Source organism: Mucor mucedo (assembly GCF_025094135.1).
Source record: "Mucor mucedo strain NRRL 3635 chromosome Unknown EV154scaffold_53, whole genome shotgun sequence".
Lineage (NCBI taxonomy): Eukaryota > Fungi > Mucoromycota > Mucoromycetes > Mucorales > Mucoraceae > Mucor > Mucor mucedo.
In genome coordinates this window covers 198,132-225,076 of record NW_026252337.1, presented here as the reverse complement: position 1 = coordinate 225,076, position 26,945 = coordinate 198,132, and the positions used below count along the sequence as shown (strand labels likewise).

The window sequence follows — 26,945 nt, the reverse complement described above, 5'->3', positions numbered from 1 at the left end:
GAAAAGTACTGTGATGATCTGACTTACTTCTTGATAAAAACCATAATAAAAATAACATCAGATACACTTACATCATACATCTAACACTAAAATATTAATATCTCAGCATCAATACTTTATAAAGCAAATACACCTCTTTAGTCTATGTACTTCTTTGACTAAAATAGTGTAAGAGGACACTGCACTAATTTAGTACAATTCCATTATGCAATAATTTCATATTTTAAATTCAGACATCTTATATATATATCCTCGACTCATAAACTAGATAATCTCTAATTCTCTTTTACTGAAATAAAGCATACCAACAGTCTCAAAGTATTCCTACTTTTGTTTTATTTCCTTTTGTCTGAATTTATACTATCCAAAACACTACAAGTACCTTTGCTAGTGATAAACCCAGTAACCTCAGCACCTTCCTTCAACGACAATTGATGGTACCCAGACGTACAATCAAAATTAGAAAACACTTTCGCCGAACCCACATCTTCAATTAAATAAGAAACAGTAGCCATAGGATAATTTTCCTTGATGATTTGTTTATTCGCAGAACAAAAGTCAACCACAGCACGCTTAACCGAAGTTTCCTTTTTACTCACCAAAAAGAGACAGGTTGACCATTCACCTTGAGAAGGCTCAATTATGTCAAGATCCAACATTTCTTGTACATGTTGATCCACGAGCTCTTGATCCGACCGACCAAGACGAAAAGGACGATTCCTTACGGGTACAGCATTATCCTTAAGCTTAATACTTGCAGAGTAACCTTTGATGCACGTAAGACTGTTGTAGTTGAAGTATAATATACATATACTTGGGACTTCTTTATTTGAAGTTCCGAGCCTGGTTTAAATATCAGGTTTTATCCTATTTTTAATAAAGTTCATCTTTTTTCTGTCTCGTATTTATACTTGTGTTAATCGACTATTTCAAAGACCTGAGACCTCAGAAAAGCAAGATTTACACTTCTCGATCACCTCACGCAGCTCTTCATCAACACCTTCAGTGATATTGCCAGAATTATACTCCAGAACCTTCTTGTCATTAGTACTGTTGTTTTCATCACCAGGGATCAGGTCATCCTCCAAAGTACTACAATACTTTTGACCGGCCGCAACAACAAAGATTCCTTGTTCCTGCTTGGACTTAAAAGGCATACGATTAACATGAGAAGTACGTCCTTGAACCTTGATTATGCCAGACAATGTTGGCACCCTTATCTGGGAGTGAGCCAAATTTAGAGAAACACTATACGCTTGGAACCATGGGACACCCAACAAACAAATTTCTGAGCCATCTTGCACCGCCATATGCTCAGGCCTGATTTTACCACCTATCTCAACCGGTACATCCATAACAACATTAGATGGTTTAGGAACTTAATCTTCGTTACATCCAATAAGGTGTAGACTATCACCATTCGGCACCAGACCAGCAGCAGCACAAACCTGCGATCCTAAAATCGAAACAGACGTACCAGTATCAAACACCGCCTCGATGGATTTACCATTTATAAAAATCATAGCACGAAGAGGAGAGCTTGATTACATCTTCTGAAAATCCTACGGATAACTATAAACAGATTCGGCATCACTAAACTCCAAGTCACCTTCATCTTCAGATAGTTCCATAGCATCAGAGCTAGTAGAACGACCTGAAACAACACCATAATCTTCATCAGAAGCAATTAAAGAAAAATCATCATTGATATCAACCTCTTTGACTTCCATGGGAGCATTAGTACCAGGTAAATCCTTCAAATCAGCAATGACCTTATCTGTTACACCAACAGACTTATTCCTAGCAACAAACTTGGATTCACGAAGATACCTGATACCATCGATGATTTCAGCAGCAGCCTCCTTGTCTAAAGATAACCACTCCGCCATAGATATTCTCGCTTCGGTTCCTAAACGCTTAGAACAAATTTTTGACGTTTTTAATTTGACAGGGTACCGTCTAGCCTCATTCCTAGTCTTGCGCTTAATTTGCTTTTGAAACCCAGAATTAACGACCTTACGATTTGAGGATCCAGGCATAGCTTCAACAGATAGAGGCGCCATAGCCCTCCGTTTGAAACCATTGGTCAGAATTACATTCGCCATAATTTCCTTAGCTCCATCGACCACCGTATCAACTAGTTGGAATTCTTGACAATTATGAAAATTTTTATTTATTTTGGGAACATCAGTAACCTCATTATTTACTGATGCTCGTTCTCTGTCAGAAACAGAACAAGAACAGAAAGAAGACTACTTGGTGACACGAGAGTCAGAGTAAAAATGATAAATAAAGAAGTTTATTTCAGAGAAGGGGAAGGGGTTAGGACTAAGATCCAGAATAACGTTTTTCTAATAAATAACTAGCATCTATTTATACTATCTCTTATACATGGGAAAAGCTACGATGGGTTTAAATTATAGATTAACAAGGGACTTTACGGAACAGATATCATGAGCAGATTATTTGACAAGGATGAGTAATTGAGATTCGACGAGTAATAGCAGGCTGGATTTAGTTGACATTGAATAATTAGATGGTTCGGGGAATATCTCTGATTTGACACGGGCGGGAAAACTGGATTGGGATATGAAGTAATAGATGATCGGAAAAAGGTTTACTAAGGTTGAGTCGGACAAGAGGCGGGAAATATATTGGAATACAGATTGGTGGTAGGTTTTACAACGAATTCAGGAAGCGGGCAAGATATACAGATATGATTTTGGGTACAAGGTTTTACAGGGAGTTTGGTAGCGGACAAGGTACACTGATATTATTTTGGGTACAAGGTTTTACAGGGAGTTTGGTAGCGGACAAGGTATACTGATATTAGATTTTAGGACAAGGTTTCACAAGGGTTTAAAATCAAGGCATGATCTAGGACATGATGAAATGAGTTCATGACACTCTTCGTCTCCAAAGACCTGGTAAGACAGAGCCCTAAACCCGCAGTGGCCATCATCACCAACATTCACAATTTCTGTAAAACTATTACGAGGAAGATCCTTGTCAACATAGATTTCGGTGAGAATCTCGAAATTCTCGTTCGTGACAGCTATACACACATATATATATATATATTGATGAATGAGTACACTATGAAGATGTGTTTTCATTAAATTTTATACTTTACAAATCTTTGCCCTCTTAGGAAGATGAAGGCGTTCTCCAGCCTCATACTCGGTATTCTCGGCTGTATAAATATTTAAATTAGTAAAAATAATGTTGTATTTTTTAAAAGATTCTTACATGGCTTGGCTCTCTTGGGAATGTAAAAAACAGCTGTGTTGTGGTATTTAGCCCTATTATACCGTAGTCGAATTAGGTTACACGATCACAATCCACAATAATTGACATTATTGTGACTACTAATAACCTCATATAAAAGCAGAAATTAACTATTCAACTAGACGGATCCTCCTTGTCTTTTTATTATTATAAAAAAACAATAAAGTTATCAAAAGTTTCATTTTATTTCTTGACCCATAATTATCACATGTGTCCCTCTTGACGACATAGTTTTTGCCACTAACAGCATGCTTAACAGCGTCTATAAATACAACATTCATAAATGGTAAGAAAATGAGTTATTCTGAGCCTATGAATACATTACCCTCCTTGGTTTGCTTGGCTTTGCTAACAGCCCCACTAATTTGACGCCAAGGAGAAAAACTTTTTTCCTTAGCATGACGGCCAACCTTTGATATGTGGTCTGCTTTGGGTAGTCCGATTGGACCGTCCATACTTCTGAACTCCTCGACAAACTTTCGGTGATCCTCCAAAGCCTTCTTCAACATATCACCAAGTGCATTGGATTCGGTGACTGATTGGCACTCGCGGTATTTTACTTCAGCTTCAGCCAAAATGCTACGGAACTGGTCCGACTGTCTTACTTCATCCTCGATACCTGACTGATCGAGGTATACTTTCTCACGAAAACTGTTGTGGCTTGGAGCATCTACACTCGACAATTGGATATCATTGTTGCTAATGACACTGGGAACATTTTTCAACAACCAACGGCTGTTGATTTCTTCGACATTTAAAACCCTGTCACCCATTTTGACAATGTCATGTTTACAAGGCAAAGCGTAGCAGATACGGTCGCTGCAGAACAAGAATTGGCACGAGCGGCAAGCTTTATATCTTCGGACATAAGGGATACTTTCAATATGGCTTTGTGGATAGTTGTCAAAGCCTTTGATGACACCTTACCAATCAAGTTCACAAGTTGCTGGTTGTTTCTGATCGCACAATCAACATAATACTCCTCTTTGTTGCTAGCTGTGCTTTGTCTGATGGCTTGACGCTTCACATATTGATCATCCTCGTCAAACGCAGAAAGCAGGTCCAATCTGGTTGACATTGTCCCGCGCTTAAGAGCACTATGGGTACCCTCAATCCGCTGAGTTGTAGTACATCCAAAATGGATGTACATACGAGTGAGATAACCAGCCCACTTATCCTTACAGGCCAACCAATTACTCTCAAGATACTCTTGAGCCTTATACGAAGAGTTGTCTTGTTGTTGTGATCGAGCTTTATATATTCATGTATGCTTGATCTACACAGCATATTTTTATCCATTACGATAATTTTATAAACACTTCTTTTAATGTTGCATATTAAATATTCACAATTGACTTAACAAACTAGCACGATATTCATCAAGCTAAATACAAGTACAAAAGTATACATTTATTATACAATTATTCTAAAAAGACATTATTAATATATTGTACTAATCAGATTAGCGGAGGCCAATGACAAGCGAGGTTTAAAAGTACAAACATGATAAATTTTTGAATGTACTTTGATGACTTTTAAATGTACGCGTCAAGTGACACTACAGACCTATTATAGAAACGTGTACCACTCTTTCTTCTATTATATGATTCTCATTGGATTACTTACTTTCAAGATATGGCATGTCAGTCATAATCTTGCCTGTCATCTAGCCCTGTCTAAGAAGGAGGTCGAATTCAATATGTATATAAAGGACCCCTAAATTTTATGTTAATAAAAGTTCAGTGAATTTTTGCAATCTGGTTAATCTTACTTGTCATTTTTCCTAAATTATCATCGATTTATCACTTGTAACAACAAAGAATTAGTAACAATTATTCTGTACTTCTCGCAAGTGGTGTTGAACTCCTCTTCTGTGTAAGAAACAATCATCTCACGAATGAGATCAATGCATTTTTGCTTATCTTCAGCCTTCAGAAAGATATGGCTTAATTCCTTATTGAAATTTTGGCTCATATGCCAGGTACAAAGCATGGTCTGACTGCTGGGAAAAACTTGCTCAAGTGCATTCATCAATGCCGAGCACTTGTCCGTGACAAAGACAGGGTTCAAGTCTTCACGGGAGCAGGAAAAAATAGCTTGTCTGAATGCCTTTAAAAACCAAACATAGGTCTCAATCTTCTCATTTGCAACGAATGCATATGCAATTGGCGTTGACATGAGAGACTTGCCGCCCAGGTGTGATACGCTTTGAATGGAGATCAAAGGCATACCTAAATTGTTGGTCTTATAGGTGGCGTCAATTACAAAGACCTCGCCTCGGCTAGTTACCTCCTCTAGTGTACATTGATGCATAAAGAAAATGGATGTCAATGAACACCTGCTTTCACTGCCACTCATAGCCTTATCATACGAAACCAAATAACCTTTACTTCCAATGTAGGAAACCAGATTTCTGGCATCGTTATCAAGCGAGTTGGTATTGAGTTTTGTGGTATTTTCAGCTCTCCAGTTTCTGACATCATCGTAAGACAAGGTTGATTGACCATCACGACCTCCGAGTGTTCTAAGTATTTCAGGAACACTGTTACCCGCTTGGATTAATGTTTTTACAAGCTTGACAGTGCTTTGACCGATGACGCCTTTTCTTCCCTCTGCGGTTACTTGAATGCTCTCCGTGGATAAGACATGGTTATGCAAGTGTTCTTGCTTGGATTCAATAGGTCGTTCTACTACCCAAATTTGTTCAAGTTTCAAAAACTTGATTCTGAACAGGAAGGGACATTCATTCTTACAGCTTGATTGATTTCTCTTTCTTTCTTCAAGGTTACTGACTGTAGTTCTACAAGCTTTTCCGTGCTTACAGCGAAGAACGACACGTACACCTTTCTCACTCTTATCAACGACTAAAACAAAGTTATTTTCGATAGCCCATTTCTTTAAGTGTCGTTTAATCTCTTCAGACGTTTGATACTGACTGTTGTAAATAGCCTCATCTAAAGCATTTTGAACGGGATGGTATTCCATTTTGTTCAAATTAAGTAAAATGAAACAGAATAAATTATAGGTCGGTTCCTCGTATATAAACTAAAAAAAAAAAAAAAACAATCGAGCTGGGTTGCTCGTTGTGAGCCTAAAACATAGTGATTTATTAATCCAAGTTTACACCTTGAAGAAAGCAAAATGAAGGATATTATGAGCCTAAAAAATGACGTTTTATTAATCCATATCTACACATAAAATGGGCTATCTACCACCTACCGGACATCTATTGTCCGGTTATGGTCCGACAGGTGGTATATAAGAGAAATTACTATATATAGTATAGCTCAGGTGGTATATACAGGTTCTCTTCTTGAGCCTAAGTTCGATTTCTAGAGGCATGTCTATGTCAAGGTCCGGACTTCGGGTCGGACTAACCCGGCTAGTCACGTGATTTTTGAAAGCATTAGATCCATAAACATTTACAAACTTAAGAGTTTTAAGTTTCGTCACTATGTCCGAGTGGTTAAGGAGTGTGACTTGAAATCACATACGTTTACGTGCGCAGGTTCAAACCCTGCTGGTGACGATATTTTTTTACATTTTTGAGATTGTAGTTCATGTAGTCGTGTCGTACCTTTTCGGTCTCTTAATATTAATTAGAGATAAAATAGAATAATTCATAATTGTAATAAAATCATCTTTTGATCTCCTAACTAAATATCTTGTAACTTGGATCGTGTACTATAAGTCTCACGACAGTCGTCGTTTGTTCTTGCTGGCTTGGTCCATCGATTCCACCTCTGTATGAACAGTGGTACCGGCCCAACACACAGAGTATTAATAAAGATCATCTTTTTCTCCCATAAAACAATATTAACAACGGCGTACAGCTGTGTTACAAATACTTAATTGCCAGACGTTAAGACAATCGACAATTTTATAAACTCTTGAATAATTCACAAACCCAAATTTCAAAATTAAGGTGTAAATCGCTTGTTTTCATTCATTTTATGATTTTATTTAACTCATTGCTGTATTGGGGTAGTACAAAGCGTAACTATTAGTACATATGAACATATGCGCGCTGTAATTACAATAACAGTGTAATGGAACATACTGAAATGTATTCTAGTTGGTGGAATAGAAAAATGATACAAATAAAATTTGGGACTTACCCTATGATAGGTATTATGCGTCATCAACGGTAGACCGCTCCTTGCTTTCTTTACATAAAAAGGTGGAAGTTTGATAGAATTCATAAGTATTTTTTTTTTTGACTTATTTTTGGGTCAAAGGAAGCACCAGGAAAAGCTATAGCTGCTGCGAAAAGTGTATCTCTCCCGTGAGTGGCTTGATTTAAAGCAACTGATAGACAATGCAGATTGTGACATATGAAAGGGCCGCTTACAGTCTTGTTCTGCTTGTTCTTAATTCTTTCGTACGGATGCCGGAGTTTTTGAAAGCAAAAGTTGCATGTTTGTGATGTTATGTTCGCACCCTGAAACTTTTTACCGGTCTAAACATATTTTGGACCGATACCGCCGGTATCGGTGCAATTTTTAGAAATTACAGATACCGGCGGTCTTTTTTAAAGATTGCACCGATACCGATTTTTAAAAAAAATGAAAATCACTGCAAAATCGAGTTTTGTAGTTTAATAAACATATATTACGATACCTATATAACTTATATGATTAAAAGAAAATTTATTAAGTTAATACGGTGACCGCAACAGGGGGTCAAAAAGTGTATCTTGTTCATTACGCGTTTGGTGTTACACGATTAGGCTTTTTTTGTATCGTGCTTTCAATTGACTTACGCTTTTTTTTTTTTTTTTTTTTTTTTTTTCACTTCTTCGCTAGTTTTAACGGACGAATAACTATCAAAACATATTCACTTTTTAAATGTCTCTATGACAAAGTATTGACATTTTTTTTGTCACATATATATTACAAATAAAATGTTTATAGTATCAAAAGCCATGGGCTTTATGTCCAAATTTTTGCCACTCAATAAATAGCCGCAACACTTTTTATTGAAATCACCCTCCTTCTTAGATTTTTCTTTCTAGTTTCCCCATTTTTTCCATCTTGTAAAGAGACAAGTTATAGGAAACAAAAGAGTGGTCAAAGGGTCATTGAAAATACCTATCAAACGCACTGGAAGAGTACTCTATGTTTGTGTGTACCGTTCCTGTACGTAATATCTATTGAGTTTAAAAAATCATTATTTATAAATCTAATATTTTTTTTCTTTCTTTTTTTCCTTTTTTCTGTTTTCTTTTTGACAAATGACCATGAAATAGTATGTATAATAATCGATACCATAATTTAACATAAAATTAATCTTTTACAGTTATGTAACTCTGTTTGATGTAGTTTATGAATAATAAATATTGTGTTTGCGTTCATGGTAGATGAACTACATTCTTTTCGAGGTAAGATTTATCGCTATAGTCACCTTCATTCCTGTTATTAATATCAATATATGTCTATAGATTTACTGTACGTTTACTGCTTGTAAATTTAGACCCGGACGACCTGTTTCTTTATTAAGGTATGATGTGTTTTTTTATCTTTTTTATACTCGTTATTAACGTTAGTTCTTATTATAGGTAAGTACCGCCCAGACGCGTTTGTCTATAACAGTTGTAACTACTAGCTCAATAAGTTGGTATGGGCGGGTTAGTTTCGTCTTTCATCTGTAAAACCAATCTGTGCGTTTATTTATTCAAACATTTGTGGCTCTTTTTTTCTTTTTCTTTTTTTTTTCAATAAAATGTCTTTTTTTTATTCAATATATGATGTCTAAATTTTTGGGTTTACAAGGGTAGCAACTCGTGAACTGAATACGTAAACTGTATTATTATCCAATAGAATTATTTGCCAAAACCATCGTTTGTAATCATCAGTATCGGTCCAAAAATGCGACCGATTTTTTATAAAATCGGTCCAATTTTTGGACCGTTACCGCCGGTCTAACTTTTTCATTTTTTTTTAAAAAATTGGACCGATAAAAAGTTTCACAGTGTCGTTAGTGGTACAAACAGCTGTATATCTTAAATGCTGTTTTAGTCTCCTCAACCCACCATAGAGGCTGAATCTTCTTCATCTTGAGCCTACACAGTATTCTCTATCACCAACAAACATGATTCTTTTTATTTTTTTGATGAGTGACACATGATGTCTTTCTTTTTGACAAAGCCGATCAGCAAACTTTTGATTCTGGAGCTCCTATGTGAAAATCTTTTTGGAGAATTATAAAAATTGCGGAGCGTATCAATATTGGAAGACATGATTTGCTTTCATTCGGTTACTTCGTTGACTGTACATAAGTTTTTGGTGCTGTTTTTGGCCATCATAGACTCAATATTCAAAATCTTTATCCCTATTTCGTCTTTCTTCCTTTTTCTCTCTCTAAATCTTGCCACCAATATAATACCGTTGCATGATCTGATAAATAGGTGTCTCGTAACACTTGAGATTTTCTAGAATACTCGTGCTCCCAATTCACGGATATGGGACAACGATAACTGAAAAAAATTCTAACGAGTAGTATTCATTTAATCCAAGGCGGGAAACAAAGTATAGATCTATTCAAAGACCAGAACGGTTGACTCATCATTAAAACGCAGAAGATTTGTGCAATGTAAAATGGATCAATTATTTCATAGCAGCAGATTTTTTTAGTCTATTTTCACCTCGAATAAAAATATACTTTTATCTCATTATTTCTCAAGTATATTATCTTTGTCAAATACCACATGCTGATATGCGGCATCAAAGGTTGTTTTGATTTCATGATCTATTATTCTTAAGTGAATTGTACCCAAATATGGCAGTAGTTGTTACTGTAATGAGACAGTTTTGTGATATACCACTCACCTTTTAAGAATTTTATTTTACTCTTTATGCTTATTTTACAATACTTTTTTTATTTAAACTTGCCAGTAAAGCTTCTGCTTTTTTTTTGTATATGTATCTGACATACAATAGCACAAGTCAATTATTTGGTAGTGTATGTCCTTCTTTATTTGCCTTATCAACTTCTTTATAATTAACGCAAACGAAGAAAACGCAGTCAAATTATATAAAAATATACAGACTTAAAAGAAAAATATAAAATTGTACATGTAGTGTCTAAAACACCCAAACAATTACCTCAGTGATATTCCGCATTAAAAAAAAAACGTTGGCAGCAGCAATTTAGCGAAACTCCGGAATAAAACTTTGAAAACGTATGGCTCATTTAAGACGAGAGTACAAAGGGAACTTCAGCTATCAGTCTAATTATTTTATATATAACAAACAAACCGCCCATTGACAAGTTTATATGTGGTCTAGAGGCAAAATGCTCATGGTTATATTTACATTTTTTAAACCCTCGCTCACCATTGGTTAATGAGAATACGCAGGTAGCTATTTGGACTCTTTATATATAATGGCTCGCTCTTTACTTAGTAAACCCTATATATCTTACGACATTATAGCAGCCCTGAATAGAACCTGAGAAATTGCTAGAATGATGGTTTGTAAATTTATGGAAAAAATTATTTACCTAAAATAAAAGTTTCTAATCAGTGAGCACCATACCATAAACTGTTAACTAAGGAGTATAAAATATAAAGGTATGTGTGTCTTCGAATGAGCGTAGGAATACTTTTAAGAAAGCACTTTGTATAGTTGCATTAGGTAAATACTCACTTAAAATTGGCTTATGAGACTGAATCAGATTATGACAAAGAACGAACAAAGTTTATTTTTGGTTCCTTTGCAAAAAGATGATAAGAAAATCAAGACGAGATAAAGGCAAAACCAGTCGATACGCAAAAACCTGGTAATTGTTACAATCTAAAAAAAAACTAAACAAGAACTAAGGTACTTAAAAATTTATGTAAATAATTGCAGCGACCATTTTCAAGAAAGTTGCTGCAACGACAAAGTTCGCAAAATCATACTAAGGACAAAGTTTTCCTTTAGAATACGTTTCAGATATTTCTGATTCTTTTTTACTGAGTTATCTTGGCATTTTAAAATACAGAGCTTTGCAAATATTATCCAATTCGTGTTATAAAAATTTATCGTACAACCACTTTTTTTTTTTTTTTTTTTTTTTTTTTTGCAGCTTCTGCCGGATCAATGGAAAAAAAATCACATAAATACTGACCAAGCAAGTATACAAAAAGATGAATAGATAAGGGCTTTCAAAAAAAAAGGTTACACTTAACAGCAACAATGATATATTCCGTGTAATCAGTTGCGAGAATGCCATAATGTATACCTTCAGTATTTTTAGAAGAGGTGTTCCACAAGTAACTCGTGAATGTCTAGATTAATTGAAACAATTTTCTTTACTTCATTAGACGCATAAACAAATAAATGAACGTCACACAGATTAGAATTAAGTTTGATATCTGCAAGGTGTTCCTCTACCGAGAGTGTATTAAAGATATACCCACCTTTCAAAGGTTGCATATGCAAGCAATGTATATCTTTGCATGTCCTAGGTATGCTTGCACAAGAACTTCAAATGAGGGAAAAAAAAAAGCTAGGCTATATTGAAATCTCTCTTGCTGTCTCAACATCCTGAATTTTCTTCTGATAAATAGATACTTTCCCTCTTTCTCGTAACTAAGTATGAATATAAATACTCTTCAGACTGTGCTCAATTCGGCCGCTTTAAAATCAACACGTAACTATGTAAACATATTTTTTAGGAACTATGCATGCGGCAGCCCTTTTCATGCGTTTATTAAATGCACCTATCAAGTTAGCTGGCTGAATCGAAAAAAAGATCTCTCTGATTCTCACATTGTAAATTAATATTTCCTCTTTTGAATTCACTAAAAAGCAAGTTGCTGGTCTCGTCTGCTATGGATCAAAGTGAAATAAATAAGGGTTAGTACTCCTATTGAAAAAAAAGCAACATAATATAGAATATTTTGGAACATATGATAGATTGTATAGATAACAATAAAATAAACGGTGAGAATTGACGGACAGGCTATTTTTTATTCTTACGTAAGGATCACTACTTCGTCATCCGACTAAATATATGAACAAACATGTATCAGATGGTTTTTTTTTATTCAAGAGAGCAATTGACAAGAAAGCCTCGTTACACCTGTTATCGCGTTTTAAAAATTACGTCAGTGCACCCGAATATTCTACAAGTTTGAATGATTACATAATGATTTGTTTCAAAGGGCCTGGACAAGTCAAAAGTCCTAATCCCCGCTTGTTAAGTCCGTCATGTCCAAAAATCAGCGCATAAAAATTGGAAAAAAAAAAGTAAGCACAAGAAAACAATAATAAACAAGAGAGTGATGAGATCATGACGGGAAAAATATGTTTACAGATATATACCCAGATTAGATTTCCCATCAAGGTGTACGACTGAAAAATTTACTCATTATGTTATTTATGGTTTACAGATTTTCCGTGGGAAACGTTAATGCGTTTTTACATCCACTGAGATTTCAGCTGACGCCCGTATTTTTTAACGTTCCGCTAGAAAGAATATAAAGAAAGGGTAAAAAAAAAAACGGGTCAGATCACACTTCCTTTTCTTTTTCTCTTCTTCTTTCTTATCTGGTGAAATAAAAAAAATGAGTACAACTCCTACTTCAGAGAGACCAAGACGTCTTTCGATGCCAAAGTTAACACGTCGTTTAACCAATGTCATTATTCACGTGGATGGTGATAATAAAGATCCCGTCACACCCACCAGTGTTCCTACACTCACCAAGTCGCATCACGTCCAACTTCAATCTGATGCCCTGAAAGAGTGGAAACAACATATAGAGCCTAAAAAGAATGATGTTGAATCCATCAAGAAGGATATCGTCAGTCATACTTTGGAAACACTTTGTCGCAACCCGTATAATCTTGACAAAATGGCAGTCTATCAAGCCACGGCGCATGCTGTTCGTGACCGCCTCTTGGAAGACTGGAATCTCACACAAGAAGCCATTCATCAACAAAATCCTAAGCGTTGTTACTATCTCTCTATGGAATTCCTTATCGGTCGTGCTCTCGATAATGCTCTTCATTGTTTGGAGGTCAAGGACGCTTATAAACAGAGTGTGAAAGATTTGGGTTTCAGCTTGGAGGATTTGTTGGAACAAGAACGTGATGCAGCTTTAGGTAATGGTGGTTTGGGTCGTCTTGCTGCCTGTTATATGGATGCTGCTGCTACTTTGGATTATCCTACTTGGGGTTATGGTTTACGCTATCAATACGGTATCTTCAAGCAAATAATTAATAACGAAGGCTACCAAACTGAGGTACCGGATTACTGGTTAAACGCGGATGGTAATCCTTGGGAGTTTCCTCGTAGTGATATTAAGTATGAAGTACAATTTTATGGTTATGTTGCTACCAAGGTAAATGAGAAGGGCGAATCTCGTATGTCCTGGGAAGGTGGAGATAAGGTTCAGGCTATGGCTTATGACGTACCTATTCCAGGTTACGACACTAAAGGTTGTGGTAATATTCGACTCTGGTCTGCCAAATCTCTGAAGACTTTTGATTTTGCTTCCTTCAATGATGGTGATTATGATCGTTCTGTTGCTGACCAAAAGAACGCTGAAAATTTGACATCCGTGCTCTACCCCAACGATAACCATAACGTTGGTAAGGAACTCCGATTGAAGCAAGAATATTTCTTTGTTAGTGCCTCTCTTCAAGATATCATTTATCGTTTCAAGCATACGAATGCCGCCTGGAAGGAATTCCCCGATAAGGTTGCTGTTCAACTGAATGATACCCATCCTACTTTAGCCATTCCTGAGTTGCAACGTATCTTGGTTGATATCGAAGGACTTGAATGGGACGATGCGTGGGATATTGTGACGCGTGTGTTTGCTTTTACCAACCACACTGTTTTACCCGAGGCGCTTGAATGTTGGTCCGTGCCTATGATGGAAAAGATTTTGCCTCGTCACATGCAAATCGTGTACGACATTAATCTCTTCTTTTTACAAAAGTTCGAAAAGGTGTTCCAGAATGATCGTGGCCTCTTAAATCGTGTCTCTATCATTGAAGAAAGCAACCCTCAACAAGTGCGTATGGCCTATCTTGCTGTGGTAGGCTCTCACACCGTCAATGGTGTAGCCGCCTTGCATTCTGAGTTGATCAAGACCGAATTATTCAGCGAGTTCATCAAGTACTACGGACCCGAGAAGTTTATCAACATCACCAATGGTATTACTCCTCGTCGTTGGCTCTATCAAGCAAATCCTGCTCTCCGTGAGTTGATTACAGAGACTTTGGGATCTAAGAAATGGGTAACTCATCTGGATGAATTGAAGAACCTCAAGAAGTATGCCGAGGATAAATCTTTCCAAAAGAAGTGGATTGATGTCAAGCTGCAAAACAAGACTCGTTTGGCTGATTGGATCAAGACTCATTTGGACATTTCTGTTGACCCTCATGCTCTTTTTGATATTCAAGTAAAGCGTATTCATGAATATAAGAGACAATTTATGAATATCTTGAGTGTCATTTATCGTTACAAGAACATTCAATTATTGAGCGCCGAAGAACGTAAAGAATTAACCCCTCGTGTTGTGATTTTCGGTGGTAAATCAGCTCCTGGTTATTACATTGCCAAGATGGTTATCAAGTTAATTACGACAGTTGCCCAAGTTGTGAATAATGATGATTCAATTGATAATCTCTTAAAGGTTGTTTATATTCCTGATTATAATGTTTCGCTTGCAGAAATCATTGTACCTGCGTCTGATATCTCTCAACATATCTCCACTGCTGGTACGGAGGCTTCGGGTACTTCCAACATGAAGTTTGTCTTGAACGGTGGATTAATCTTGGGTACAGTGGATGGAGCCAATATTGAAATTCGTGATGAGATTGGAGAAGAGAACATCTTTATGTTTGGTACTTTATCTGACAAGGTCGCTGATATTCGTCATCATCAAAAGTATCATGGCGTCCCCATGGATCCCAATCTTCAAGTTGTGCTTCATGCTATTCAAGCCGGTGAATTTGGTGGATTTGAAACTGCTTCTGTCTTTGGTCCTTTGATCAATACGTTGACCTATGGCGGTGACTATTACTTGATCTCGGCTGATTTCGAACAATATTTGGATGCACATGATAAGGTGGATGCTCTTTTCAAGGATAAGACAACATGGGCCAAGAAATCCATCTTGTGTACAGCCGGTATGGGATTCTTCTCTGCTGATCGTGCTACTCGTGAATATGCTGATAAAATTTGGAATCTTAAGCCTTTTACTATTGAAAAGAAGTAAAGAGTTTTGTAATTATTTTTTTATTAAAATAAATTTTTTTGTGTGTGACTGAAAAAACCGCGTTTGTACGTGATGATTTTAAAATTTTATTTGAATATTTCTTTTTTTCAATAATAACAATGGCCGAAGGTAAGGGGGAGGCAGTAAAAAGCAATTAGCCCTTGTCACTGACACCATGTAAAATAAAATAAAATGAAACAGTCAAGAAGGAAATGGAGGAAAAGAAGAGAATCCAAGAAGATTACTCTCAATGGAAAAAGACAGCACCTGTTTTATACGACATGGTGATCACGCACAACCTAACCTGGCCTACGTTAACTTGCCAATGGCTTCCAACCAAAGAAAGGTATGCTTGTGCGCTGAAAAGAAAGAAATATAGATAATTGACCTGTGCATTTTTCATAGCACGGATGGATGTATCAAACAAGAGTTATTGATCGGTACACATACCAACGACGAAGAAGATAATTATGCACAGATTTTAGAAATGGATATTCCTCAGCAAAATTCTAAGCAAGCGGAAGAAAAGACAAGGATGCACATTACACAAAAAATGTGTCATGAAGGAGAAGTGAATAAGGCACGTTATCAACCCCACCAACCGAATATTTTCGCAACCAAGACACGGGATGGAGATGTTCTCGTGTTTGACCGTGCTCAAACTTCCCCCATTTTAAGATTAAAAGGTCATACGATGGAAGGCTATGGTCTGGCTTGGAACCCTCATGCAGCCAAAAAGAATCATCTCCTTAGTGCTGGTTTTGATAACACTGTGTGTCATTGGTAAGCAGAAATTGGATAACTGGAAAAAAAAAAGATAGCTTATAAAAAATGATTAGGGATATTGGATTAGCACCAAATAGCGATAGAGAATTACAGCCTTATCAAAGATATGAAGGTCATACGGGTTGCGTAGAGGTACATAATAAACAAAAAAAGGGAATAATGTGGTGAACTGATTGGTTTATAATTTTTTTTAGGATGTGAGTTGGAATTCCGCCAATGACTCTATCTTTGCATCAGTAGCTGATGATATGAAATTAAAAATGTAGGTCATACAAAAGCCATTTAAAGTAACGATCCACTTATAAGAAGAAAATAGTTGGGATTGTCGTGATCCTGTCAAAGCAGTTCAAAGTGTGCAGGCTCATGAGGCAGAAGTGAATACAGTGGCATTTCATCCTACTAAGGATTGGATGATAGCTACAGGCAGTACTGACAAGGTAAAATATACGATGATGTGATTCACAAGGAGTATTCCCTCATTGAATTTTTTAAATTAGACGGTTGGATTGTTTGATATTCGTAAAATTGATAACAAATTACACTCAATGGAGTTACATGAAGGAGAGGTCACGCAGGTATCCTGGAGTCCCCATGATGAACCCATCTTGGCATCAGCAGGTACAGATCGTAGAATTGTTATTTGGGACTTGAGACATATTGGTGAAGAGCAAACACCAGAGGACGCTGAAGACGGTCCTCCAGAAATCATGGTAAACACTGATGCAATGTAGGAGGGAAAAACCATTAACTTTATAAAAAAAAAAAAAAGTTTGTTCATAGTGGTCATACAAGTAGAATTTCAGATTTTAGTTGGAACCCTCACGATAGATGGGTATTGGCAAGTGCTGCAGAAGACAATGTTGTTCAAGTCTGGCAAATGGTAAGTAAATATAATTAAAAATATTATAGTAGTTGGCTGAAACCATCCTTCTTTTCTGTAGTCAAGAAATATCTATGCAAACACAGACTTTTTAGAAGTTGCATCGTCTCAATTAGAATAAATAAACAAAAATGATTGTAAGTGTGTCCCATAATAATAATCATATGCACGTGGATACTGTGAAAAAGAGAGTGTGTGAGTGGGTTTATATTTCCTATCGCCCCTTTTCTTCCCCTGTTCCGTCATCGTCAGCCAATCGTATATCAACGTTTATAGTACACTCTCAAATAGAAAAAAGAGGGGCACAGACAAAAATAGGACCCGAGCCAAACCTTTTTTTTTATAAATTAGAAAGAGAGTCAGACATTTTACTTTCTTTTCTCTCTTTCTTTTCTATATTACACAAATATTTATCTATAACGAAATGAGCGATCTCAACTGGTGTACTTATTGTGACAATGCTATCAGCCCATTCTCCGTAAGTTATATTCACACACACACACACACACACACATAGTATAGAAATATTCACACTCTATATACATCACATAGAACTCTCTTTACTGCTCTGAAGATTGTCTTAGATCAGATGCTTTGAATCATCATCCGTTGTTAGGATATGATTATGCAGAGTTGAAGGACTTTCCCCGTTCTTCACCATCACCTACTTTAACCGCCTCATCATCTTCCACTGCATCTCTATCACCATGTTTATCTCCTATTGCATCATTTAAAGAAGTGCCTGCATTTCAACTAAACACACCTCAGGACTCTCTGTATCAACACTTTTACCAACAAAAAAAGAAGCCAACAACAACCCCTTCTCCCATCTTGTTATCCTCCTGGACAAAGACAATTCTCTAAATACTATTTTTTCATCCCACATATACCCTTACAAAACAAGAAAAAAAATATCTTTCTCTATCCCTCTCTTTTCTTCACTACATACATGCATTGCCTTAATTATTCATTTCTCTTTCTTTTTTCCAACACAAAAAATATCATATTTCTGTACAATAATAAACTTTTTTTTTTCTCTGTAATTCTCCAAACCCATGTCTTATCAGATTTAATTTTTACATCAGTAGCCAATAAGATTCGTCTTTATTTTTATCTGATCTTTTTTGATCCTGACTTTAAAAATAGATTTATTTCTCTCTCACGGGTGTTCATTATGACTCAACGGAAAGCGCGGGGTGCTTTAGGTTCCAACGAAAATCACTCCAGAAATTAAAAATTGTAATTAAAAAAAAAAAAAAAAAAACCCATGCTTTTGGTATCACAAGATGAGAGGCAAAATAGTTTCATCTTGACAATCCTCTAGTAGTCTTATTATTTTCTCTCTGTCAGCTGTCATTTCTATCCTCATTTATAAATTATCACAGTCATGCCCTCTATACAACATAGAAAGGCTAAAAGAACGAAACTTAAAGATTACACAAGATTTCATGATTTTAGATAACAATTACATTTAGGGGGTGTGTGGGGGAATATTTTTATATAGTGTACAATAATAAATGAGTAATTAAGTGGTAGGTTTAACAGTAGCTGCATCTTCATCCGACGATCTATCACTCATCCTCCTTAGCAAGTGATCTTCAGACATTCCTGATTCTAACATATCATGTGGATGATGACCGGACACAATATCCAAAGACTGCAATACTTCTTGCTCTTCTCCGGTGGGCTTGCGTCGGAAATCTAAATAGTCAGGCTTCTTTTGGTTAAAGCATTGCTCCCATGTATTCATCGCGTTCAAATTCGGCAGTTGAATATACATATCGCACCATCCTTGGCCATGCACCTTAAGAACGTAATCTTCTAGCTTAGCAGAATATATAGATGCATGATGGTAGGACATAACCGTTCCCTTTTTAGCAAATTTCTATAGATTTTTGCTTAGTTAAATAAAAGCATCACTTATATATTACAACGCTTACCGAGAAATGTGAAAAGTATCCTAACCATGGAAATACCATGATGTGATGCATCTCCCATTGCGACAAAAAAGGAAAATAACGAAACACTTTTCGAATAGGCATCTCTCCCTCATGCACCTCAATAAAGTTACTGCTCCCACCATTGTCCGCTGTTGTGGTAGTACTAATCGCACTAGGCTTGCGACGTCTTAGACTATTATCGTCGTCTTCTAATACAGGTTCGTCGGACGCCAGAATCTGTTCCAAGCTCATCAATTCACTGATACCTGTTGTTGTATTTGTATTTCCATGCTCAAAGTAACTCGGTTTAGGACCGGATGATTTCAGACATGAAAACATGGATTTACGAGTGGTGGTGGTTGTACCGGACGAGGACTTTTCTTGTTGCTGCTGCTGTTCTTCACGTCGCTCTTTTAAACGGAAACGATAGAAAGCTTGTAGTTTAGGTAGGAACAAAATAAGTAATGAAAACGTGGTTGCCCATAAAATAGAGATCACATCGATGTAGTATTTCGTATAAAAGTCTGCCAGTGGGTTTACGATTACTGCAAATCCAACTAATGCAGAAAATAAAATATTGCTACAGATGTTTTTTTGTTAGTTTTATCTCCTTACAAATTGTGTCCTAAGCAACTTACTATACAGAGAGACCCATTTGCTTACACTCGCTGTATCGATTATACTGTCTGCCTGCAAACCGAGTCTTGTAGGCAAGGAAAGTGGCAAACAAGAGCAAGAAAGCAGCATATACAGCAGAAAGGACCAAAAAAACCACCTTATTATTCCCTTCTGCTTCACAAGACCAATAATGTGTTGAAAAAGACACATCAAATTTTGTCGGGATAGGTTTTGCAACCAATAATCCTACCACCAGAATAATCTAGAATTTTTTTTTAGTATGTATGTTTTTGTTAGCGATGAATGAGATTTTACCATTTCAATGCCTATAAGACCTGCTACTGTTTTTAACAAGTGATTATCTGTAATGACATTTCGGGTAATAAAGATGTTATTAAAAATTCTATAGATTCTGTAATTTTTGGCAATCATGTTTCTTTTAAGGAGCCCCAGAATGTTAGTAAGTTTCTGTAATTTTTTTATCATACGACTTTTTTCTTCATTACATGTTTTTTTCATTTACCCTAAAACAAGCAAGAAGCCTAGACTAAAGGTCACTGGTGTAACAATACAAGAAGTGTGTGTAGGAATGCCAATCATCATCACCACAGAAATATAAGTCAATACGAACCCAACCAGTTCAAGACAGCAAAAAAGTGGGCTAAAGTACAATTGACATTAGCTTTACAAATATAAACAATAAACAATGCCCTTACCTAGAAGCCTTAAAAACTTCATGCTTGCGATTAAATAGAACAATAAAAAAACAGACCAACGAAAAGAGTATACCAGCAGAGGACAATGCTAATATCGCATGGGATATAGGGGATGTAATATCTGGGTTTAAAGGTATACTTGGCGGTGAATCCAAAGGAGGCTTTAGGGAGAAGGAATAGAACATGAATATATAATACATAAAAAGCGGTGGTAGTGGCATGAAACTACTATTAAAACGTACCTCATAAGAACCGTCAAAAAACATGGGTCTATCAGTGATATTAAGAATACCACCTGTACTTTTACCAACAATAGTTCGAATACCGTGCTGTAAATTATACACTTGGTAGTTTCTATTAAATTACCAAAAAGTGAGTCAAACCTGTTATTTAAATAAGGAAAATTAGTAACCATTTTACCCTGATGTTAAATCTCCATTCGAGTCATAGTTCATTGGGCCTTCTGGTCCCACGTAGCCAATATTAAATGCAGACGGCAGCATATCGTCACCAAGTTGTCCTGAAGCCAATTTCTCTAATTCATCTGTCTTGTTTTTACTGCTATGGATGATTTTTCCAAATCCTTCGGCCATCAGCATCATGCATGAATACGCTAACCTATTTTTAAACTTGTGATATAAATATACTTTTATGTTTTATACATGTATTTTGTTTTTACCCTTCGTAAGAAGATATGTTCCTATAACCGGCATATGGATATCTATAAATAAAACATTAAAAAAAAACTTATAAGCAAACAACATTTATATAAATTTTTACGCTTCTGGATTTAATGATGCCCATTGATCTAAAAAAGTTTCAAATGGCGGGTATCCAGTTAAGGACAACCAATTATCGAAAAAGAAAAGACCCTGATATTGTGCATCGTAATTGATTTGATCTGTAGTGTAATTGACATTATGCTGAGAGATCTTTTTTAATAATTCAGTGGTAGTATCACCCATCATGAGCCAAACATAGTTTTTATTGATGAGGCCCATCTTTTGTGCCTGCATTAAGATCTCCACTTGTGGTGTAGATGTGGCAGCAACCATAATGATACGTGCGCCACCGTTAGTGATATTGGTTAAAGCGTTCAAGTAATCGTCGGTAGTTTGTGTAGATGGAATCGATTGATATTGCAGGATATGAAGATCCATACTCCCAGCTTGAATCAAGGCGCGTTGATAAACTAAGGTATATTTATATTAATACATCTTAAAAAGAGAATGACAAGTGTGATTTACATTGTTGACCAAGTGGATCATCCGTGTACAAGACACCCAACTTATTCCATCCTTGTTTCGATGCAAAGTTAAGCATGACATCGGCGATAATGACTTGTGTTGGTATCGTTCTAAAAAAGTACTTGTATTGTGACTTGTCTGAAAATGCAACTAAAGAAAAACATGATAAATACATGGTGCAATAAGAAACAAAAAAAAGCACTTTACTGGCGTTAGCTGTGAAGGAGCATTGTGGTATTTCCAAGGTGGAAGTCATGAGGGCACTTAGACTTGTCCAGGAACTGGAAATATCACCAATAACACCAATGACACCTTGCTGTAACAGAGTGACGGATGCATACACTGCATTTGTTACAGACATTTGGTCAAGTGATGAATCAGGAAACGAATCTTTTTCGATCAGTGTTATATAAGCACCAGGAATGACCTGTCTGCTATTGATGTCATTGACGGCCATTCGTATTGCCGAAGATCCACTATTACACACAGGTTATGATTTTGCATGAAATTTTTTATTTTAATTTTTTTTTTACCCCCATACGATTTGTGCTGTAAGATTATCATCTTTTTGTGTAAAAGGTAGTAATACACCAATCTACAGGGAGAGGAAAAAATAAACAGTTTAGGCGTGGGTGGGTGTACAGAAAAGGTGGCTTTTGTGATGATTTTACCTTGAGCTCTGTTTTACCCGTCGTGTTGTATCGAGGCGTGATAAATACTGTACTATTATCTGTTTGATTGATATTACTATACAAATCATCCACCAGCAATTTTCCAAAAGCTAAAGAGTTAAAGGGTAAACCCAAGACACTTTGCTGTGTCATTGTCGTTGTCTGGTTAATGAATTTCGAAATGTTGAAATCGTGGTGGAAATGAACAAAGAAATTTATTTATATATGAAAAAATAAAAAGAGAAAAGAAAGAGAGAAAGATAATAATACAATGCAGGGTGACAATAACTTTTTTCCCGAGTTAAATATAAAGGGGTAAGCGTGGACATATAAAAAAAAAAGGAGACATGCCTCTCCTCTGTCCCCTTCAACCCCTCCTCCTCCAATAACCTAACCCCCCTCTCCTTTGGTGCCTCTTTTTCTTAGCTGCTTGTCGGTATAATAGACGGCCCACAACTTTATTAGAATGATGGTCTTTTTTGATGTAAAAAAAAAAAAAAAAAAAAAAAAAAAAGTATACAGTTACACAGTGAAAGGGGAAATGCAATTGGAAATCATAATAATAAGGGGAAAAGAAGATTACAAACAGGGAGTTTAATATTGACCAGAATGATGGTCTAATCGTTCGAGCCATTCTTCTGGTATTGAAGGAATGATACTGGATTCTCTTGCATTTTTCTCTCTTTCTGCAGATAATTTAGTCTTTAATTCAAAATAGATGGTATCAGATAAACTCATACTGTTATAGTCCAATGCATCATCATTATCTTGTTTGTTTTTAGCCCAGCCCGAATGAACCATATTGGTGGTGGTTGGTAATGAAAATGGTAGCATATATTTAGAATCCTTCTTTTCTGAGACGCAGTTGGTTTCTTCATTCTCATGATCATGGCTGTAGCTATCTGTATCTGATGAATTACTCGTCATGGATAATTGTGATTTTCGATTGTTCTTTTGCTGTGACATGCTCTGTAATAAACTACCTAAACTCGAGATACTATTCGGTCGACTTTCAATAGATGACCTCCTTTCTTGGCTTTGTTCACTTTGAATACTCTTGACCGTATCTTCTGCTATTTGCATCGTGTACTTTTCAATCTCTTCCTTCAATTTACTCTCAGATACTTCATATCGATAATTCAAAACGAGTCGTTTGATCTGCATAGGGTTTAACAAATCAAATGATTTCGTCGTGCTTATAAAATCCATCAAATCCTGTAATTGTGAAACGCATTGTAATAACTGAACGAGCTGCACGACAGGATTGAAATATCCTCCTAATGTGCTGGGTAAATGGTTTTCTCGTACCCATTCTTCAATCACCGTCAAATTCATTCGGATCTGCAATGCTTTACTTCGACAGAGATATTTCTTGTTGTATAAAATACGATTGAACATCTCACACGATAGGAAATGAAAAAGTTGTGCCATGGCTTGAATCACAATCACTGGATGTACATCATACGATTGAAGCACATATAGTATAGATGTTAATAATGATGTGACAGATTGTGGTGTTAAGGAAGAACGTGAAGGTTGCGGTGGTAACTCCACTTGCGCTGGTATACTGTTGCCTAGGGAACGCCGGTTAGAAGACGATGAGAATCGTGTGCGCCGAAAGAAACGTTGCCAATCATCTGCGAATTCCACTACTTCCAATCCTCCTAACTGTTCGTATTCAATCATGGACGGCTCTAAGATACGATCCATTCTCTTTTCTGAATCAGTCACCAACAATGTATAGGTTTCTGATATTAACTCTGATATTTCCAACTGATATTCTGCCGTAGCAGCTACAAGACCTACATCTTTTTTTAAATAAAATAGCAATTGTGAAAGATTGGCTATCCAAAAAGCCATGATATGTATATCCTGTGAATTCGTCTTTACCACGGCATCTATTTTGAAGACGGCTTTTGAGATTAATTGATGTACTAGTTCACGACAGGTGTAATAATGAGCAAAACGAGCACATAAAAAGATGATGTTTGCAGGCACGTAAATTTCAGAGCGAGACTTCATGGGTAATTTGAGATGTGAGATGGATACATTCAGAATATGATCTATTTCGTCTTCAGCGAAAACAAACATTTGATCCGGCAAACATTGGTCCCACACAAATTTATGGACTGATCTAAAACTAGCCTCACATGATTCTAACTGGTCTTGTAATTCATCTTTTTCTTTCTCCTTCTCCACAATCGAGCTTCTTCGCCAATTCGACTTTTTATTGTTATTATTCGTGGCGGGAGGTGATAAAATGGATACCATCTTTTGGTTTTCAACATCCACCAAGTCAAAAATGGTTCGGCCACTGATTGATTTCGTGTCAGACGATGCACTAGATTCTAATAGTAATTTCACAATTTGACTATGGCCGTTTGTCGTAGCCCACATTAGTGCCGTCCACCCAACTAATTTTTTTTTGTTTAGTATGATTGACATTACAACATTTTATAAAAAATCATGCGTTTACTTTTGTCTTGCACATCGACTTTTGCTCCCGCTTGTAATAGGTATTGGACCACTTCCAATTTACCGAAACAACTAGCATAAATCAATGGCGTGGATCCATCTTCATCATCAGATGCATCCAGCTGAATGTACGGGCTGAGTCGTGTATCCGTGATGATCTGTCTCAGCCTCAGTAAATCTCCATGCGACGCTGCTCGACTCAGAATAGCCGTCAAACGCTCCATTTTCTTGCTGCCGTCCAAAAACCGAAAATCCGACGCTAAAAATGACATCTCCTCTACTTCCTCTAATAGCGAGTGAGTAGAGAGTAAAGTGGAGTTGGAGGAACTGGTGGAGGACCAAGAGAACGTGTTCTTGCGTCCATGTTGTTGTTGGTGTTGACTACCGTCACTGTCTTCTTCGTAATGGTGTCGACTCATGGACGCGTTTCTTGTAGGAAAAGAAAAGAAAAATAAAGAGAAGAAAAGAGAGAGGGAGAAGGACCATGGAAAACTCCCTTTTATGTTTACATATATAAAAGTCTCTCCTCAGAATTTCCCTCTATTATTTTAAAGGGGCATGATTTAAGGAGTAAAGAGTAACAGCAGAAAGAGGGAGATGGGTTTACAACTCCTCACTCAAAATATAAAAGGAGCGTAGTGTTCCTAGTCTTTTCACGAGAGAATTTGATATGCATCTGACAGTTTCGACAGTAATTAAAAGAGCACGCCTCCTCATTTCGACAGCTATAATTCATCATTCCATTGTTATGTTCTTTTACACCCTGCATTATTAAATCGTGTTTTTTCTTTATGAACAAAAAAAGAGTTTATTATGTAACAATGAAGTAAATACACTTTTTCTTTAAGAGAACACATCTATAGAGTTAAAGAGATGGAATTTAATCGAAGAGACCGAAACCCATATCATCATCCTCTTCCTCAGACTCCTCAGCAGCAGCAGAGGCGGCAGGGGCATCGTTGGAGGATTCAGCAGCAACGGGAGCGGCAACAGCGAAAGCTTCAGGGTTGGCAATGAACTCCTTGATTTGCTCAGATCCAGGGAAGGTATAATCGGAAGCAACAGAGACAGCCAACAAGTTCTTGTAACCGTTGATGATGGAATGGGGAACGGAAGCAACAGTGGGGTAACCGACAGCAAGAGAGACAGCGGCAACATCACGGATGGCAGCCAAGAGGTTGGCAACCAATTGAGACTCCTCAACATCCAAGACATCGGCAGTGAAGACGGATCCAGCATCGTAAACTTGGACGACAGCCATACCGTAGGTGAAGGGAGAAATACCCAACATGTTCAAAAGAACAGCTTCGGAAGTACCGACCTTGGTACCGGTTTGGACAAGGTTGACATCAGAGACAATTTCAATGGTACCACGAGCAATCTTGGTTGGGATACCAAGAGCTTGGAAGAAAGAGGTCTTTCCGGGTTCCATACCAGTGTTACCACCGGGAACAATGACATCACAAGGAGCAACGGCACCAGCACGAGCAGGAGCAGCAACACGGTTGGAGACAATCTTCTCACGAACTTCCTTAAGGTCAGCGTTGGTGAAAACGAAACCAATGTTACCACGGACATGGTTGAGGAGCTTCTCGAGTTCGGGACGCTCACCAATCAAGGACTTGAGGACACAACGGACCATGGTGTTCTTACCCATAAGAACAACAGCTTCACCACGGAGGTTGAAACGGATTTGATGCATTTGGTTGGAACTGACATTGTCAACATTGACAATGAAGATGGACTTGTAGGTATCCAAGTAGTTGTTCAATTTCTTGAAGTAGTTGACCTTGTTTTCTCTCTTCGACATGTTGATTATTATACTGTTCGAGGAAACTGTTTAAAGAAACTGTATGTATGCTTTAGTACATCGGATGGATGCCATATCACAATTTTTTCTTTTTTACCTTGGCAGATGAAGAAAGATCAGTATAGCCCACAGTGTCTGGTTCCTGATATACAGAATGGGATTCTCCGGCCCGGACCCTTTTATTTAAAGTTCCGTCATCTTTACCTGTCTAAAATCAGGCACAGACGATTGTCAGAATCCTCACGGGAGACTTTGCTTTATGTAAAACACTCTGTGTTTATACGTTAATAGCTGAAATTT

At 36.9% G+C, this 26,945-nt stretch overlaps 9 protein-coding genes and 1 non-coding gene across 10 annotated transcripts; 4 read left to right on the top strand and 6 right to left on the bottom strand.

Annotated features, from left to right (window-relative positions):
• Positions 1 to 2,849: 2,849 nt before the first annotated feature.
• EV154DRAFT_564234 (uncharacterized protein) lies at positions 2,850 to 4,939 on the bottom strand (the record flags this gene model as incomplete). Its single annotated transcript, XM_051605829.1, has 7 exons — positions 2,850 to 3,055; positions 3,134 to 3,193; positions 3,250 to 3,302; positions 3,484 to 3,550; positions 3,614 to 3,996; positions 4,050 to 4,539; positions 4,915 to 4,939. The coding sequence occupies 7 exons, from the start codon at positions 4,937 to 4,939 to the stop codon at positions 2,850 to 2,852; spliced, it is 1,284 nt and encodes a 427-aa protein (XP_051457060.1).
• A 1,797-nt stretch (positions 4,940 to 6,736) lies between these two features.
• EV154DRAFT_t70 lies at positions 6,737 to 6,817 on the top strand. The gene has a single exon. It is a non-coding gene; the product is annotated as a tRNA-Ser (tRNA).
• Positions 6,818 to 7,486: 669 nt separating this feature from the next.
• Positions 7,487 to 7,717, bottom strand: EV154DRAFT_421730 (uncharacterized protein; the record flags this gene model as incomplete). Its single annotated transcript, XM_051596048.1, has 1 exon — positions 7,487 to 7,717. A coding segment is annotated over one exon (231 nt), but the record flags the coding sequence as incomplete, so codon positions are not given.
• Positions 7,718 to 12,788: 5,071 nt separating this feature from the next.
• EV154DRAFT_465476 (glycosyl transferase) lies at positions 12,789 to 15,559 on the top strand. Its single transcript, XM_051597690.1, has one exon. It carries the CDS (start codon positions 12,839 to 12,841, stop codon positions 15,500 to 15,502), a length of 2,664 nt encoding a protein of 887 aa, XP_051457058.1. The 5' UTR covers positions 12,789 to 12,838; the 3' UTR covers positions 15,503 to 15,559.
• On the top strand, positions 15,546 to 17,494 carry EV154DRAFT_248318 (WD-40 repeat-containing protein). The gene is made up of 8 exons (XM_051594593.1): positions 15,546 to 15,848; positions 15,908 to 16,285; positions 16,342 to 16,420; positions 16,483 to 16,550; positions 16,605 to 16,725; positions 16,786 to 16,998; positions 17,058 to 17,168; positions 17,230 to 17,494. The coding sequence occupies exons 1-8, from the start codon at positions 15,715 to 15,717 to the stop codon at positions 17,287 to 17,289; spliced, it is 1,164 nt and encodes a 387-aa protein (XP_051457057.1). The 5' UTR covers positions 15,546 to 15,714; the 3' UTR covers positions 17,290 to 17,494.
• Positions 17,495 to 17,565: 71 nt separating this feature from the next.
• EV154DRAFT_511083 (uncharacterized protein) lies at positions 17,566 to 18,220 on the top strand. The gene is made up of 2 exons (XM_051601774.1): positions 17,566 to 17,646; positions 17,721 to 18,220. The coding sequence occupies exons 1-2, from the start codon at positions 17,593 to 17,595 to the stop codon at positions 18,030 to 18,032; spliced, it is 366 nt and encodes a 121-aa protein (XP_051457056.1). The 5' UTR covers positions 17,566 to 17,592; the 3' UTR covers positions 18,033 to 18,220.
• Positions 18,221 to 19,084: 864 nt separating this feature from the next.
• On the bottom strand, positions 19,085 to 19,988 carry EV154DRAFT_421769 (uncharacterized protein; the record flags this gene model as incomplete). Its single annotated transcript, XM_051596051.1, has 3 exons — positions 19,085 to 19,374; positions 19,411 to 19,688; positions 19,747 to 19,988. Coding segments are annotated over 3 exons (810 nt in total), but the record flags the coding sequence as incomplete, so codon positions are not given.
• An 870-nt stretch (positions 19,989 to 20,858) lies between these two features.
• EV154DRAFT_538346 (periplasmic binding protein-like I) lies at positions 20,859 to 22,050 on the bottom strand (the record flags this gene model as incomplete). The annotated part of the gene is made up of 4 exons (XM_051604265.1): positions 20,859 to 21,060; positions 21,223 to 21,634; positions 21,690 to 21,839; positions 21,897 to 22,050. The coding sequence occupies 4 exons, from the start codon at positions 22,048 to 22,050 to the stop codon at positions 20,859 to 20,861; spliced, it is 918 nt and encodes a 305-aa protein (XP_051457054.1).
• An 824-nt stretch (positions 22,051 to 22,874) lies between these two features.
• Positions 22,875 to 25,612, bottom strand: EV154DRAFT_511073 (uncharacterized protein). Its single transcript, XM_051601773.1, has 2 exons — positions 24,837 to 25,612; positions 22,875 to 24,774 (listed from the first exon to the last, which is right to left on the bottom strand). The coding sequence occupies exons 1-2, from the start codon at positions 25,252 to 25,254 to the stop codon at positions 22,955 to 22,957; spliced, it is 2,238 nt and encodes a 745-aa protein (XP_051457053.1). The 5' UTR covers positions 25,255 to 25,612; the 3' UTR covers positions 22,875 to 22,954.
• A 96-nt stretch (positions 25,613 to 25,708) lies between these two features.
• EV154DRAFT_511071 (ribosomal protein L10-domain-containing protein) lies at positions 25,709 to 26,656 on the bottom strand. The gene has a single exon (XM_051601772.1). It carries the CDS (start codon positions 26,643 to 26,645, stop codon positions 25,716 to 25,718), a length of 930 nt encoding a protein of 309 aa, XP_051457052.1. The 5' UTR covers positions 26,646 to 26,656; the 3' UTR covers positions 25,709 to 25,715.
• Between the last annotated feature and the right edge of the window lie 289 nt (positions 26,657 to 26,945).

Excerpts from the sequence above, each read along its gene's own strand:
- EV154DRAFT_465476 (XM_051597690.1), top strand. The coding sequence starts at position 12,839 with ATGAGTACAACTCCTACTTCAGAGAGACCAAGACGTCTTTCGATGCCA.
- EV154DRAFT_248318 (XM_051594593.1), top strand. The coding sequence starts at position 15,715 with ATGGAGGAAAAGAAGAGAATCCAAGAAGATTACTCTCAATGGAAAAAG. Across the intron at positions 16,421-16,482 it reads GTCATACGGGTTGCGTAGAG|GATGTGAGTTGGAATTCCGC; the intron begins GTACATAATAAA and ends AATTTTTTTTAG. Across the intron at positions 17,169-17,229 it reads TTGTTCAAGTCTGGCAAATG|TCAAGAAATATCTATGCAAA; the intron begins GTAAGTAAATAT and ends TCTTTTCTGTAG.
- EV154DRAFT_511083 (XM_051601774.1), top strand. The coding sequence starts at position 17,593 with ATGAGCGATCTCAACTGGTGTACTTATTGTGACAATGCTATCAGCCCA. Across the intron at positions 17,647-17,720 it reads ATGCTATCAGCCCATTCTCC|AACTCTCTTTACTGCTCTGA; the intron begins GTAAGTTATATT and ends TACATCACATAG.
- EV154DRAFT_511073 (XM_051601773.1), bottom strand. The coding sequence starts at position 25,254 with ATGAGTCGACACCATTACGAAGAAGACAGTGACGGTAGTCAACACCAA. Across the intron at positions 24,775-24,836 it reads AGTCGATGTGCAAGACAAAA|TTGGGTGGACGGCACTAATG; the intron begins GTAAACGCATGA and ends AAAAAAAATTAG.
- EV154DRAFT_511071 (XM_051601772.1), bottom strand. The coding sequence starts at position 26,645 with ATGTCGAAGAGAGAAAACAAGGTCAACTACTTCAAGAAATTGAACAAC.